The sequence below is a fragment of the Centroberyx affinis genome, unplaced genomic scaffold (genome assembly GCF_046629955.1).
Source record: "Centroberyx affinis isolate AG114_WGS23_722 - 3 ecotype Tasmania unplaced genomic scaffold, CSIRO-AGI_Caff_v1 ptg004288l_1, whole genome shotgun sequence".
Classification (NCBI taxonomy): Eukaryota; Metazoa; Chordata; class Actinopteri; order Beryciformes; family Berycidae; genus Centroberyx; species Centroberyx affinis.
This window is the reverse complement of record NW_027282008.1, coordinates 268,989-284,416: the sequence shown is the minus strand read 5'-3', so window position 1 is coordinate 284,416 and position 15,428 is coordinate 268,989. Positions and strand designations below refer to the sequence as shown.

The following is a 15,428-nucleotide window of genomic DNA, read 5'->3' as shown; positions in this document are numbered from 1 at the left end:
CACTGTGCCTCTTATGATGTTGCAGAGCGGGTTGGATGGTCCACTACAACCACTATACAACTGCCTGACTTTTTCAGTGTTTAACCCGCTCTCAATACTGTTCTATGTGTATATGTGTATATTTCAGACATCGATGAGTGTGACAGACAGCCGTGTGGTAACGGTACCTGTAAAAACACGGTGGGATCCTACAACTGTCTGTGCTTCCCCGGCTTCGAGCTCACACACAACAACGACTGCATGGGTACGTACCTCCGGATCATGATATACTGCCACACAAAAAAAAAACAGCTGTTACGAGTTTCTATGTTTTAAAGGTTGAAGTCATGACTAGGGTTTAGAGTTTATGTCAACAAAAAATCTTCTATCCATTTCTGTGCCAGTAATAGCTACGTTTGGCCGGATGCAAGAGTAGTTTTTCTTAGTCTTACTGCTCCTTGGCTTAGTAGGTAAGTATATTAGACTATATTTAAAATGTTATCATTGAACCATTACTGAGTAACTAAGGCAGTTATACACAACACATGTTTTTTCAGAAATTCTTGATGCCAGGAAAAATATGAATAATATTTCTGCCCCTATGTCTCACTTTGTTTTCTGTTGCTGGCAGTGTTGCCCATGTGCACTGCCCAGAATCAAAGGTGTGTTAGGAGACGCTTAATCCTCTGATTGCGTGTGTTTTCCATGCAGACATCGATGAGTGCAGCGCCCTCCAGGGCCAAGTGTGTAGGAACGGACAGTGTGTCAACGGGCTGGGCTCCTTCCAGTGTCTCTGCCAGGAAGGCTATGAGCATACTCCAGATGGAAAGAACTGTGTCGGTAAGTGAGTGATTACATGTTCAGGGATACTGTTATTAGGCTGGGGTATTGATGCTATTTTTATCACTGTCTCTGTCTATGTCTCTCCCTCTCTTTCTCTCTGACTGTCACACACACAAACACACACTCGCTGACTTTTACGTTGTCCCCTTTCTCTGCAGATTTCAATGAGTGTGTGAGTCTGCCCGGCACTTGTTCTCCGGGAACCTGTCAGAACCTGGACGGATCCTTCCGATGCATCTGCCCTCCTGGATACGAGGTGCAAAATGACCAGTGTATAGGTAAGACACACACACACACACACACACACACACAAACACACACATGCAATGATATACACACACTACACTCTATGTCTTCCATACATACTCAAACCCACCTGTTCAAACAGCCAGTCTTGATACACACCTACACTTCAACATCAGGGTGTCTGAGACATTAGTGACCCAGCCATCTGGTACAGCACACACACACACACACACACACGCCTGCATACACTCACCTCCCTCCTCCCTCCCCTCTCTTTCTCTCCCCTCCCAGATATCAACGAGTGTGAGGTGGAGCCTAACATCTGCCAGTTTGGCACATGCACCAACACCCCCGGCAGCTTCCAGTGTATCTGCCAGCCCGGCTTTGTTCTCTCCGACAACGGACGCCGCTGCTTCGGTGAGAGAAACTGTACAAAACGCTAACGTTAGGCCACAGCAGAGAGCGTTGATGAGCTGCTGTGTGAATTATTTCTTCCTGAGCGTAGAGATCTGAGATATTTTATCCTCCTCACTAAGGTGGAGAGACTTTTTTTTTAAACATAACAGCACTTGCCTTTGTGTGTCACATCATGGATAATAGATCAATTCCTGTCCATCCACAGTAGAAAAGAGGAGTACTGCATTTACTGAAACTTTCTTGCTTTCTTATGGCAGACACCAGAGAGAGTTTCTGTTTCACCAAATTTGAGGCAGGGAAATGCTCCGTCCCCAAAGCCTTCAACACCACCAAGGCCAAGTGCTGCTGCAGCAAGATGCCTGGTGAGGGATGGGGGCTTCCCTGTGAGCTGTGCCCCCGAGAGAGCGAGGGTGAGTCACACACACACACACACACACACACCAACACACACACACTGAACTATGATTTAGACATACACATGCACACTAATGAAAACTGCAGATTAACACAGCCAAACTGTTGTTGTTCTGTTTCCAGCTGCTTTTGACAGTCTGTGCCCGTACGGCCATGGAGCTCTGCCTGGCCTGGGCGACGCCCGTGAAGGTGAGCGCTACAACTTCAATCTAATCCCTTGAATCAGTCTTTAATCTAATGTGGCCCACAGTGAAGATCTGTAAACATGTTTGGAAAAATCCCTTTCTCTGTCTCTCTCCCTCTAGATATGAATGAGTGTCTGGACAACCCAGGCATCTGTCAGAACGGAATCTGTATCAACACAGACGGGTCGTTCCGCTGCGAGTGTCCCTTCGGATACAACCTGGATTACACTGGAGTCAACTGTATCGGTGAGACACAGGCCTCTCCTGTTTACTCCATCTTGAAGTAATAATCTGCAACATTTTCATAGAAATAGAACTGATACACAATAGTGATTCAACCTATACCCAGTTCATGAAAGCTTTTATATTTGCTGTTCTAAACACCTGGTGTCTGGTAAGTCTTTCCTGGGAAAAATCCTCTGGCACACAGAAAGTGATGTATTTTACATTTCCAGCAGCAGCAACAGTGGTTTGTTTGGAATAAATGGTAGAACTTGGTAGTTAGCATAAGCAGCGATAGCCACCATGGCTGAACAGACAAAGAAAAGAGTGGCATCTACAAAAACTCAACTATATAAACAAAAAATCCAAGGACAGCAATGAGCGCTTAGTACCAAAGACATGACCAAAATCAGAAACAGTATCAGTGTCAGAGACAGTAACAGTATAAAAAACAGTATAAAAACAGTATTTAGCGGATTACCACTTTAAGCTTGGATATTATTTTCCTTGTCTTTTCCTGCATTGCCGCTTTCCCTGTTGTTGGGCGAACACTAAATGAAGCTAATGACTGCTTTTAAAATCTAAGGCATAAATATTGCAGTGGTTTAATGACCTAATCCATCTATCTCCTCCCCGCAGACACTGATGAGTGCTCCATAGGAAACCCGTGTGGAAATGGAACCTGCACCAACGTGGTGGGAGGCTTCGAGTGTTCGTGCCAGGAGGGCTTCGAGCCCGGACCCATGATGACCTGTGAAGGTCAGTCATACACACGCTCACACTCACACACACTTCCACAAGTAAATTTAATTTATGCATCATTTCACAGTAAATCTAACTACCCCCTCTCTCTCTCTCTCTCCAGACATCAATGAGTGCTCCCAGAACCCCCTGCTGTGCGCTTTCCGTTGTGTCAACACCTTCGGTTCCTACGAGTGTATGTGTCCTTCTGGCTACGTGCTGCGGGACGACCAGCGCATGTGCAGAGGTGAGGGACACACGCTTTTATCTTAGAGTTTGACTCCTGCTATCTCTGCTTTCACCTCTCTCTTTCCTTGCAGTATATTATTTCATTATCATCAGTGAAAGGGGACTAGCAAAAGAAATCTCGTCTTCCGTTTTGTTAGTTGTGGTTGTTTTACGTATCGGTCTTGTCACACTGTCCTCCACCAGACCAGGATGAGTGTTCGGAGGGTCTGGATGACTGTGACTCCAAGGGAATGACCTGCAAGAACCTGATTGGTACCTTCATGTGTATCTGCCCCCCTGGCATGCAGCGCAGACCGGACGGAGAGGGATGTATGGGTGAGTTGAAAGTGTTTTAAACTAGAGGGAGAGTTTCCCCTCAGTCCCCACACAATATGTGCTGCTGCTATGATTTCTGATTACTCCATTTATCCTCCTCTTCATCCTCCCTTCCTTTGTTCTGTACACTGGCAGACCTGAATGAGTGCCGTGCCAAGCCTGGCATCTGTAAGAACGGGCGCTGCGTCAACACAGTGGGAAGCTACCGCTGCGAGTGCAACGACGGCTTCGAACCCAGCTCCACTGGAACTGAGTGTATTGGTAAGATCACTGCTGCTGAGCAACATATTGTCGCTGTCGGTGTAACTCCAATTTTGGTGATTTTTATGTTTTAATTTTTTAATTGAAAGATTACATGCTCCTCTTTGGGTTTATGAAGCCATTTTAAAATTGAAAATTAAATGATTAAACTCAAAATTACATGGCTGTCAAGCGGAAAACAAGGCTGTTTTTCTTAGTTACTGAAAACTTGACATTTTGGAGATGTGATTGCATTTTCACCCGACAACAGCGACATCCACACAACAAATGTACACACACACACACCCACACACACATACATCCACACGTTTACCTGACCACAAATGTGCACTTCAAATTAAGCACATGGAAATACCGTACAATCATGAAGTTTGTAAACTTATCATGAAGCTTATATGCTTTTGTAAAATTTCCCTATTCTTTCCGTAGTAAATAGTAGATATAATATATTTAAGTAAGCAGTAGTGCTGTATTTGTAAGTAGCATCTGTAAGTAACTGTGTAACATCCATATATGCAATATATGTGATCATTTAATCCATACTCTATCCCCATATTCTTCACCCATTCCACCCATACTTAACATGTGTTCATATTGTCAGCAGCATATGTTTGTATAATCTCACAGTGGTTTATACTGTATGTTAATGCTTATTTTACTTAATATTGCTTAATTTCTTTATATTTTCACAAAAAAAGAGTACAGACAGAAGGAACCGGTATTTCTCTTGGCAGCTCATTTGTATCCGTTCATTCAAACACTCCTCCTCTCCCCTCTTCATCCTCTCCTCCAGACAACCGACAGGGCTTCTGTTTCACCGAGGTTCTGCAGACTATGTGCCAGCAGTCGTCCACCAACAGGAACAGTGTGACCAAGTCTGAGTGCTGTTGTAACACTGGCCGCGGCTGGGGGCCGCAGTGTGAGCTGTGCCCGCTGCCTGGCACCGTGCAGTACAAGAAGATGTGCCCGCTGGGGCCCGGATACACCACTGACGGCAGAGGTGAGAGGCTCAGTAATAATACTAAATGATAGTATAATGTAGTGTATACTGTAAAAATAATGAGACTATCTCCATAGGTGTGGGGGCAGTGAGATGAGTGATATGTTAAATGCAATTTTTTTCTTTTGAAGTTTAATTTCTATGGTTCAGAGCGCAAATGGACCTTCCAAAATAACTCTTGTCACTTTAAAGTTATTGACTCTCGTAAAGGGGCTTAATGAGACTAAGAGCTCTTCAGTGAGTTACGTGTTTGGCAGTGTGAGTGTCTGTCTATTCCAGTTCGCTTTTTTAAATGTCTTCATACTTCCAGACATCAACGAGTGCCAGGTGATGCCCGATATGTGTAAGAACGGCCAGTGCATCAACACCATCGGATCCTTCCGCTGCCACTGTAACGTCGGCTACAAGACCGACTTCACCGGAACTGCCTGTGTCGGTAAGGCTGACTTCAGTCCTGCTAATGCTGCAGTTTGTTTTATTACATATTGACATGTGTAATTGGATCAATAATCGAGTACTTCCAATGCAACATTTTGATTGTGGTGTTATTATTATTATTATTATTGGTAGTAGTAGTAGTAATAGTAGTAGTAGTAGTAGTAGTAGTAGTAGTAGTAGTAATAGTAGTAGTAGTATTGTTGTTGTTGTCCTGGAGTTTTTGTGTCCCCTGGGCTAAATGCTGTTTCATGATGTATTCCAGATATGGATGAGTGCGCCCAGTCTCCGAAGCCCTGTAACTTCCTCTGTAAAAACACAGAGGGCAGCTACCTCTGCTCCTGCCCCAGAGGATACACCCTGCAGCCGGACGGAAAGACCTGCAAAGGTGGGTGCATTCTGGATCTATTTCTTCTATTATCTAACATCCTATGAAATATGAGATGTTGCATAAAGTTCCATGAGAGGTTATTAGATCATATTTTTTTTATATCTGTCTGAGTAATCCTGCTGTTCAAATACCCAAATGGTCTGCGTTCTGTGTTTTGCTCTACTATTGCTCTCATGTCATTTTTATAAACCTGCTTCATGGCTTTGTGGCTTCATCCCTGTATACAGTTCTGGTTTTGTGGTACTAAGTGCTTTTTTCCCTCTCCCCCAGATCTGGATGAGTGTGCAACCAAGCAGCATAACTGCCAGTTCCTCTGTGTCAACACCATTGGAGGCTTCACCTGCAAGTGTCCTCCCGGCTTCACCCAGCACCAGACTGCCTGCATCGGTGAGTAGAGGACAGGAGTAAACCAGCATGGCACCCTGCTTCACCTAGCGGGAGGTGGATGGAGGAAATAAAATTAAATTAAAGGTGACATTTGACTGCAAATCTCCCACCTGCTAACATGCAAACTTATTTGGAGGTGGCAAGGTTGTGTAGTGAGTTGGGAGACTTTCAGTTCCTTCAGTTCCAGGGTTCAAAACCCCATGACAGAAAGCACATCTGCACTGCTGAAGTGTCCATGAGCAAGACACTGGATCTCTCCAGGTGGCGCTGTTCTGTAGCTGAATGTGACCTCTGACCTCAAGGGATGACAAAGGTCTACTTCGTGGATCAATAGAGTATCACAAAAGAAATGAGAAAAATAAAGTCATGTTTAGTGAAGTAAACCTGCAGCTGGGTTTTGAGTGAAATGATCAGGATAAAAACAATGTAGCTCCCACTGTGTTTAAAATGGACTACAGGTAAACTAAGAAACACAACTGGTTTTAAAAGAAGATGCTGTTGTTTGATTAAACCCTTAATGATCTGTTTCTCCACTCCCCCACAGACAACAACGAGTGTACGGCCCAGAACAGCATGTGTGGTTCCCGGGCCTCCTGCATCAACACACCTGGAAGCTTCAACTGTGAATGCTCCAAAGGTTTCTCCCTGGACACCACAGGCCTGGAGTGTGAGGGTAAGCAGACCCAAACCTGCAGCAGGGATGTTATAGGTTCATGTTTAGAGAGGCAGGTGTCTCACCAAGGGTCAGTTCAAATCCCAAAACCTGCTGGGAACATCTGAGTCTTGGGAAGCGCTCTGTTGAAGTGCCCATGAGCAAGGCACTAAGCCCTTCAGCTCCAGCAAAGCTACCTAGTGGCCAACAGTAGAAGACTGTGGATGAGTGTAAACTGTCTAAAGTCACAATGAAATATGAAATCACCTTTTACCCTTTTCACCTAATTTTCCATGTCATGATTTACACCTATTTTTTAATAAATGCCAAAAAATTTAAAAATGTCAAAATCCCATTACTTTTACTTTCTGGAAAACAGTGTATCTTATAGTAGTATAATAATATAACAGTTACCACATACTGTACCAGTAGGCGTACATAAAAATAAAAAATGTAACAATCCCGCCCCTCCACCCTTCCCACCACATAAAACTGTCTTTCTCCCCCTAAAGGATATTACTTTTTTTTTTAAACTTTTGAATGATCCCTTCATGCATTATGTCCCAATATCCTGTTTCAACAAGAAATACATAGAATTATGGAAGCAAGATGCTCTCAAAATTATGTTTCACTGTGACTGTGTGACAAATCCTGAACTAAAGGTGTGAAAAGTAAAAAATCTGTTGTTTTTTCTTCACTTTGTGAGAGATTTTGTAGAGATTTAATGGGTTAAAGGTGGCATTCACATTATCAGAGAACGTTAACAGTCTTTATTTTAATTTCCCCCAGATGTGGACGAGTGCAGCAGCAACCACCGCTGTCAGCACGGCTGTCAGAACATGCTGGGAGGTTTCCGCTGCGGCTGTCCGCAGGGCTACGTCCAGCACTACCAGTGGAACCAGTGTGTGGGTGAGTTAACACTGACTCAGACTGTCTATGTTTCTCATAATAACAGTAATAAAAGTGTAGGCACGGGGTCGTACAGAGGAGCTGGGGGAATTCATCAAGATCATGTGTCATTTTACAAGACGTTCAGTGTTTATCGTGGGGTTCAGCTCATGATATGATTTGAAATACAATCCTGGATTTGTGTAAAAATATTGTTTCTATAAAAGACATATGGTTGAAGTTAATTCAACTCTAAACATCTTTTTCTGGTTACAGTACAGTTTTAAGCGAGACTCCTGATCATGTTTCTCCTTTAATCATTATTAGTGTTAAGAGGTTGTTACTTTGGCATCAAATTATGATTTTTACTTCTGACGCAGTTGGCCGAATGAGTTCATTGTTATACTGAAAGTGTAACAATAAGGACAAAATGAATATCATGCTAATCATATTTTGACATTGATATAAAGTGATATCTGTGATTATATGCCAAAATAAATAATGAAAGTGATGTTCATTGCATCTGACTACTTGGTTATATAAAGTATGTAATATTCTGTAATTTGTTTCAGATGTCATTTTCTGAGAGATTTTGATCAGTGTTTGCTTTTTATCATTAATCTAGAGTTGTGTATCAGGATGCACAACAGGATCATTATTTTATCATGATATGAAAGACGATAAACCATAATATTGATCGTGATCTGTTATGTGAAAGTATTGATGCATATTTAGACTGTCACTAACCTTGTGTCATCTCTTCACCCCCTTCCTCCCCCTCCCTCTTGCTCTTTCTCTCGTGTCTCTCCTCTTTCTCTCCCTGCTCTCTAGATGAGAATGAGTGTCAGGGAGCATCAGTGTGTGGCTCTGCGTCCTGCTACAACACACTGGGCAGCTACAAGTGTGTGTGTCCATCTGGCTTTGACTTTGAGCAGGGTGCCGGTGGCTGCCAGGATGTGAACGAGTGCTCCATGGGCAGCAACCCCTGCAGCTACGGCTGCTCCAACACAGACGGAGGCTACCTGTGTGGCTGTCCGGGAGGATACTACAGAGCTGGGCAGGGGTGAGGCAGCACGCATGCTACATGAATTGAGTGAGGAGAGGACAGAGGCTTGATACAGTAATCGCTGTGAAAACACTAGACAACCTTTTGGGTAATTCTGATGGGCAACAATGCTGAAGGAGTTACTTCAACATTGTTGCTTTAACTCCTTACACCCTGAGTTTCCCCTAGAATTTTTTTTTTTCCATACTTCACAACAATGTCACATACAGCACTTGTTCCAACATTGCAGTGAAGTCATGGCTGGCTTATATTTTGAAATATTCAAAGTGAAATATTCAAACCCAAGGCACCGTTTTTTTAATGTCTGCACCATTACATCAAATGGATAAAATCTAGATCCCTTGAGCACCATTTTATACACATTTCCCTGTACTTCAGCATGACATATTTGGTATTTTTAGAAACCTTGGGATCTTGACTAGAATTTAAATTAAAGTTCTGTGGATTTGAACAAAGCTTGGCTGCAAAATGTAATGATAGTCCTGAATACGGGACCAGCAGGATAGAAGTGTTTATCTCATAGGAATATCTTGCCACCAGCAAACATTTGACATTTTTCACTTTGTTGTCTGGGCAGGGAGTATTGCCCATGAACTTGAAATTAACTGAATGTTTGTCCCTTATACTGTAGTTGCAAGACATACTAATCTCCCTCACTGTCTTTCTCTCTCCAGTCACTGTATAACGGGGGCAGGTTTCCCAGGCCAGTACAATGTGGAGGGTGAGGATGATGACAGTCTGTCTCCTGAGGCCTGCTACGAGTGTAAGATCAACGGAGGAGGAAAGGGTGGAAGACACAGACGCAACGCTGGTGATAATGACCTCAACCAGGTACTTGTATTAATAAACTGCTCTCTCTCTGCTTTTCTCAGTTCCTGTCAGTTTCAGAGTCAGGGTTCATTCACTTTCATTTCAATAAATTCAGGAAGTTTCTACATAATTAATAATCTGGATATTGTTTGCCATGGTTGTCTGGAATCATCGAAAGTGAATTTTTTATTGTTATTATGTGAATTGAAGTTTAAATTTTCCTTGTTTCAATGATTCAACCTCCTCCCCTCTCCTTCCCTCTCCTCCTATAGGAACCAGTGGTGAGCATGGCCAGCGTCGACACCCAGACCTCCATCCCCATGAACCTCTCCCTGGCCTCGCTGATCAACAAGGAGCCTCTGCTGGAGCTCCTGCCCGCCCTGCAGCCCCTGGAGCACCACGTGCGCTACGTCATCACCCACGGCAACGGCAACGAGCACTTCCGCCTGCTGGAGCGCCGCGACGGGAAGAGCGTGCTGCGGCTGGGCAGGAGGCCGCCTCCACCGGGATCCTACCGGCTGGAGATCGCCAGCCTGCCGCTGTTCGGGCCCCGCAGACTACGCCAGCTGGAGGACCAGCATGACAGCGACTACCTACTGGGAGAGATAGGAGACGCCCTGCGCATCAAGCTCCAAATCCACCTGCACTGAGCTGAGCGCGCTCGCAATCCTGCCCTGGACTGACCCCTGACCTTTGATTTTTAACCTGACCTTTTATCCCGTAACTCCTCCCCCCCAACTCCCCCCGCAGGACCATCCCCACCGACCGGGGGTAATCGAGGGCTTTGAAAGACTGAGTCAACCGGCCCAACTCTACCACCACTTTGTTACTGTTTATTTTATTGTCTGTTGTTTTATGTTTGTTACCCTGACTACACTTCCCCCTGTGCCCGTCCACTCCCGCCCGACCCAGCACTCACGCTCCACTGAAAGAGCAGTGTAAGAGATGGCAGAGAGGTGCCGAGTGTCTGGACCGCAGCCCCTTCCAGACGTCCCGTTAGAACGAAAACAAAATGGCTGACAGGTGGCCGACAGGTCCATGAAGCACTTCTAGTAAACAAACCAAAAAAATAAATTACACACAAAATGGTTTTTAGTAGAAATTGAGAAAGTGCTGAGAGTGGCCAAAACTGTCTTCATGCAACATGCCTGGTCTTTAAATTGCAGTACAGGATCAGCAATACCAAATCGTGTTGTTTAGTTTAGCGGAGATTAGGGGTCGGCTGCTGGTCCAAGCACTTCCTCGCCTCTCTGTAATCTAGGTGAAATATCACAACACTGGGGAACAAGGTTTGTCACGTCCGCCCTACTCAGTATTGTAGTGTGCCATTTAATGTATTTGTACTGTTCGAAAAATGTTCACACGAAGGACTGCAACATTTACACAGCATTTCAGGTTCTTTAGTTCATAGCGGTCTGTTCAGCTGGATGCCAAACTATTTTCAGATTAGAAACAACAAGCTGTATTCTGTTCTGACTTTTGTCGCGCCTGCAGGCGACGACAAGCAGGGATTAGCGTGTTTGCGTGTGTGTGCTGTCATGTTTGGTTACCTCAGTGCTTCTCACTAAGTATGCCCCTATATGGAAACCATGCTGTGATGCTGTCTTTAGAACAAAAGAGGGTGCTATTAGCCCTCAGCATCCATCATGTCCAAGAAGACCGCCAGTCAGTGGCTCATAGACTTAAAAGAAGATAGATCAGGTCAGATTTGTATTTATCCTTTAGAGATTCAGACTTCAGGTGCACTGATTCTGGACCTGAGAGCCAGCTTCTTCATTAAGTCCAAAGTCTTTTCCCTTGGGGGCTGCCAGAGCCTTTTGGTGCTACGCATGGTGCATCAGTTTTTCCACACAGTCCTATACTGAGGTGATATAGGAGACTAGACCAGTAGCCAACAGCCAGCGTTGAGAGGCTTAACGCAACAATAAGAATATGCGACGTCTTTGGCTTCACCGTGAGCTGGATGTCTGAGGTCCGACCGTCGTTTACATGGGTGAACCATCTCCCACGCATGGAGACACACAACTGGAGACTGACTACAGTAACAACCTCAAAGGTACATGACACGTTAGCATTACCTAAGCTGTTACTAAAGGTAGTGCATTTAGATATTTAACACACAAGCGTAAGAGCACGCACAGGTGAACACCGAACCTCACCAAATATCAAAAACCCGTCAGGTCATCTTTCATATCTCATGATTTTTTTCTCAAAGAGAAAAAAGGTGCTAGATAATACCATCTCTTACGCTGTACAAAGAAAATGCAGTCTTGAATCTAGATTGCAAAAGTGACATTTTTACTAGGTTTTATTGTTGTGTTCGTCTGTCTTTTGTATTGTCTCAATGCTGAAAACCAATATTATCGAACTTGCTTCTTGAAAATTAAATTGTATATTTTTAAGTGAAATGTAGATGTTTTTTATGTTTTGTTGTTTTTTTAAAAAACGTCAAGGCTGCCAAACCAAATACTTATAGTAAACCCAAGATTGAAGGCCTTTAAGTGCTGGTGACTTTGTTTTGCTCAGAAAAAAACAAACAAAAACAAAATGCAGCATCCTCTTTGTTTGTTGATCACTGACCGTGTCCCTTCAAACCACTGTTCACCAGTCGAATCAGCTATTAGTCTCTAAGCTCATCGCTATTGGCTTTCTGGTGAAAGAGATGAAACTGCATGTCAGACCATAGGATTAGAATTAACATTTCCATTGTCTTATTATTTCAGTATTGGGAAGCTGACACTGTCTTTACAATGCCAAAAGGATCAATGCAAACATGACAAGACCATCTCACATGCTAGTATCTATGGTGCTACACTAAACACTTTTTCTCTGAACATCCAAGGTTGCTGCACTGTCCCACAGCCTAGGCAATATTTATAATACATAACCATTTTTCTAACCTGGGAACCTTTGTATACTTTGTATCTTTTTTTGTCAGTTTGTAATTTTTTCTTTTATTTTATTTGCCACTACATTTTAAAGAAAAGAATGTTGCGTGTGCGTACTGTATCTCAGCTTCAGTGTCAAACTTGAAACAACAATGCTGTCGTCATCGTCAACTTTGATCAAACTGTCGAGTGCTTTTTATTTCAGAAAACAAGGAGCCTGAAGTTCTAGTTGTTCAAATGTTCTCATTATGGTGAAGATTACAAGCTGTACACCTGTAGATACCAGAGCCCAACTGACAGTTGAAATGACAATCATCCAGTCACACCATGTCTACTAGCTGAGGATAAATTGATCAGCCCTCATGGAACATCTTATAATATCTTGAGTGATTCTTCTTTGTGCAAAGACAAAACCAAAGATTTATGACACCAAATGGCAATCTGTAAAATTAGAGTGATTCACATAATATTGTAAACTTTTGTCCAGTGACATAAATGGCAATAAAAGTATTGTGGGTTATATTTTTAAAGGATTGTGCCCTGTGTGTCCTTTTTTCTTCAGTCATGTGGGTGAATGTCTGTGGGCGAAGTGATAAAGGTGATTAGTAAGGAGTAGTAAATGTTTTATTGATTTTCCAGGATGAACGATGTGGACAGTCCACACAGTTCAATGAACAACGGAAATTAGAGGGAGTAATTGAATTGAAGAAGAAAATCCTTTTTATTTTCACTGATTCAACCCAGCGTATAGCAAAAACAAAGCAGATAGTCAGAAAAATATCTACTTACAAAACACAAAAAGCAAAGCTACCCGCTTTGCCGCCCAATGTGGCCTCCCAAGACTTGGCTGCATGACTACCTCGAAAATCCACAGTCCAAAGATAAGACTGACTCAGATACAGTAAGAGGGGAAACACTGAGAACGATAGCAAAAAGGAGACTCCCAAACTTGAGTCAAGAATAGAAAAATAAAGCTTCTTTTTTTTTTGATATCACTAAAAGTTGCAGTTTGAACGGTACACAGCATCATCACCACGCTTGGCAGGTTGACTAAAGCAAAGAGGGCAAACAAACAACTAAAGTCTACTTGCAGTAATAAGAGATTATATAGTTTAGATATGGCTTCTCAGTTATACATAGACACAATAACACACAAAACATACATTGACAAGATCTTATGGAGACACAAACTACCTGCCTGGGCCTTCATAAAGCATCTGAAACTGGAGTGCTGTTCGAGGGTTTTCGGTTAGTTTCAGAAACCAGAATGAATACAAACGACGTGAGGACTTGTGCTCCTTGATCAGCACTTCTCTCTCTGCGATGCTTTATAATGGACCCTGGTTTGTTAAAGGGGCAGCTGCTTATGTGTAAACACCATCATTTTAAGTTCTGCCTGTGTTTTAGTTTTCCGCATGTTGAGTCAGTAATGGTTTTGACATTATGAACTAAATTGTGACTGAGGGTGGGTTTCCCAAAATCATACTGTAAGCATCTTGATACCTAAAATTTGGAAAACCTAGCCCTGGAAGTGATGTTGTGATGTGGCTGCATGTTAGACTAGAACAGTAGATCAGGTTAAGGCAGCTGTGCAGCTCGATCCATCCTCTCTCTCCTTCATGGTCCAAGGTCTGGGTTTGGGTGAGTGTGTGGCTCCCGGGGATTCCCAGTGGTCTGCGTGGCTCTTGATGAACCAGAGTTGTTGTGGTTTCAAAGGGTTCTCATGAGCCTCATATTTACACCAGTACTCAGACTGCAATACAGTGATACTTAGCCAGGCTTATACCAAAATCTGGCAAACCCCCCCCCCGACAAACTCTCTTACAGTGCATTCACTTTGTACAAATATTAATGCCTAGTTACTGTCCATCTCCACATCTAAATTAGCATATACTCTAAAAGATCCTCCCATATACAAATACACAGCAGTGTGCAATTAAACCTTCCCCCTCTACCCACCCTCTTAACCCTTCACCCTACACCAGTGCATAATCAAACTGGCCCCTCTCCAGCCCCTCCTTGTGGTCGGTCCAGGATGATGCAGGCATGCGACTGTAGGGGTCCAGCAGGATCCTGAAGCACCTGACCAGCAGGAAGACCAGGAAGAGCATGAGGAGGCCTACGAAGGCCAAGGCGGTGCGCTGCTCAGCGTCCACCCCACCCAGGGCCAGCGGGGGGCTGCTGCTGCCGCCGACGGGGCTCCCGGGGAGGGAGGAGCCGGCCGGGGACAGCAGCAACTCGTAGTCCAGGGTGGGGGCATCGTTCATCCTCCACGGGGCCCGGAGGCACGGCTTACACACTGACTGGATGGTTGGGGTGGTGGGTGGAGGTGCGGAGAAGGAAGGGAAGCTGTTCATGAGGCGTGTCGGCCCACAGAGGGGAAGGTCAGACTGGTGGTTGGGAGTTTGGTTAAGTGGCTAGAGACGAAGAAAGCCTTATATTTGTGCGGCCAGCCAGTATTGGAAAACCTTAGAGAACCCGGGCGAGAGTTGGTGAAATATTAGCAGACACACTGACTGAATGGGAGGGTGGTTGTCGATTGTTGTAGTGAGGAGGTGGAAGTACAAAGAGCAGTTTATAAGGTGCTTTATACTGTCGACCCTGTTTGTTGGGGGAAGCACTGCTAATGGACTTTTATCCTTACAGAGCAGTTGGGCTTAGCAAGGAGATAGGTGGATAAGAAAGTAGGTAGGTAAGCAAGTAAGAGGACTGTAGCTCGATCCCCAGTGGAGACTGTGATGTATTTGCCTACGCTGTGTGTATTCTCATCAGGACTTGCAGACACACCTTCCTTGGCCGGTTTATTTTTTCAGATCTAGGTCAGCCGACGTCACATCGCCCAGACAGGCCTGGCCCTAATCTGCTCTGACAATGTGATAGACACACGCACGCACAAACACACACACCTTTCAAATTATTATGAACTACTTCTCAGTGTCACACATTTTGCGTAACCGACTAAGCAGTCTAATAAAGTTCTATGGCCTCCTGTGTGAGTGGCCAACCCTCAGGCGGCTAATGTTATGCGTGTTTATCGGA

General features: G+C 44.1%; 2 protein-coding genes across 2 annotated transcripts in view; one reads left to right on the top strand and one right to left on the bottom strand.

The window, feature by feature from the left end:
- fbn2b (fibrillin 2b) overlaps positions 1-12,919 on the top strand; it is a 73,271-nt gene extending 60,352 nt beyond the window's left edge. The window contains exons 46-65 of the mRNA XM_071543342.1: positions 128-244; positions 691-819; positions 981-1,100; positions 1,360-1,485; positions 1,743-1,895; positions 2,023-2,088; positions 2,205-2,330; positions 2,946-3,065; positions 3,172-3,294; positions 3,480-3,611; positions 3,747-3,872; positions 4,666-4,872; positions 5,183-5,308; positions 5,573-5,695; positions 5,969-6,085; positions 6,630-6,758; positions 7,527-7,646; positions 8,457-8,688; positions 9,366-9,522; positions 9,774-12,919. Coding sequence (XP_071399443.1) covers positions 128-244; positions 691-819; positions 981-1,100; positions 1,360-1,485; positions 1,743-1,895; positions 2,023-2,088; positions 2,205-2,330; positions 2,946-3,065; positions 3,172-3,294; positions 3,480-3,611; positions 3,747-3,872; positions 4,666-4,872; positions 5,183-5,308; positions 5,573-5,695; positions 5,969-6,085; positions 6,630-6,758; positions 7,527-7,646; positions 8,457-8,688; positions 9,366-9,522; positions 9,774-10,151 — 2,927 coding nt within the window. The 3' untranslated portion in view covers positions 10,152-12,919. The remainder of the gene's footprint in view (positions 1-127; positions 245-690; positions 820-980; positions 1,101-1,359; positions 1,486-1,742; positions 1,896-2,022; positions 2,089-2,204; positions 2,331-2,945; positions 3,066-3,171; positions 3,295-3,479; positions 3,612-3,746; positions 3,873-4,665; positions 4,873-5,182; positions 5,309-5,572; positions 5,696-5,968; positions 6,086-6,629; positions 6,759-7,526; positions 7,647-8,456; positions 8,689-9,365; positions 9,523-9,773) is intronic.
- A 1,446-nt stretch (positions 12,920-14,365) lies between these two features.
- On the bottom strand, positions 14,366-14,746 carry LOC139664493 (cortexin-1-like). Its single transcript, XM_071543341.1, has one exon. It carries the CDS (start codon positions 14,744-14,746, stop codon positions 14,366-14,368), a length of 381 nt encoding a protein of 126 aa, XP_071399442.1.
- Positions 14,747-15,428: the final 682 nt, after the last annotated feature.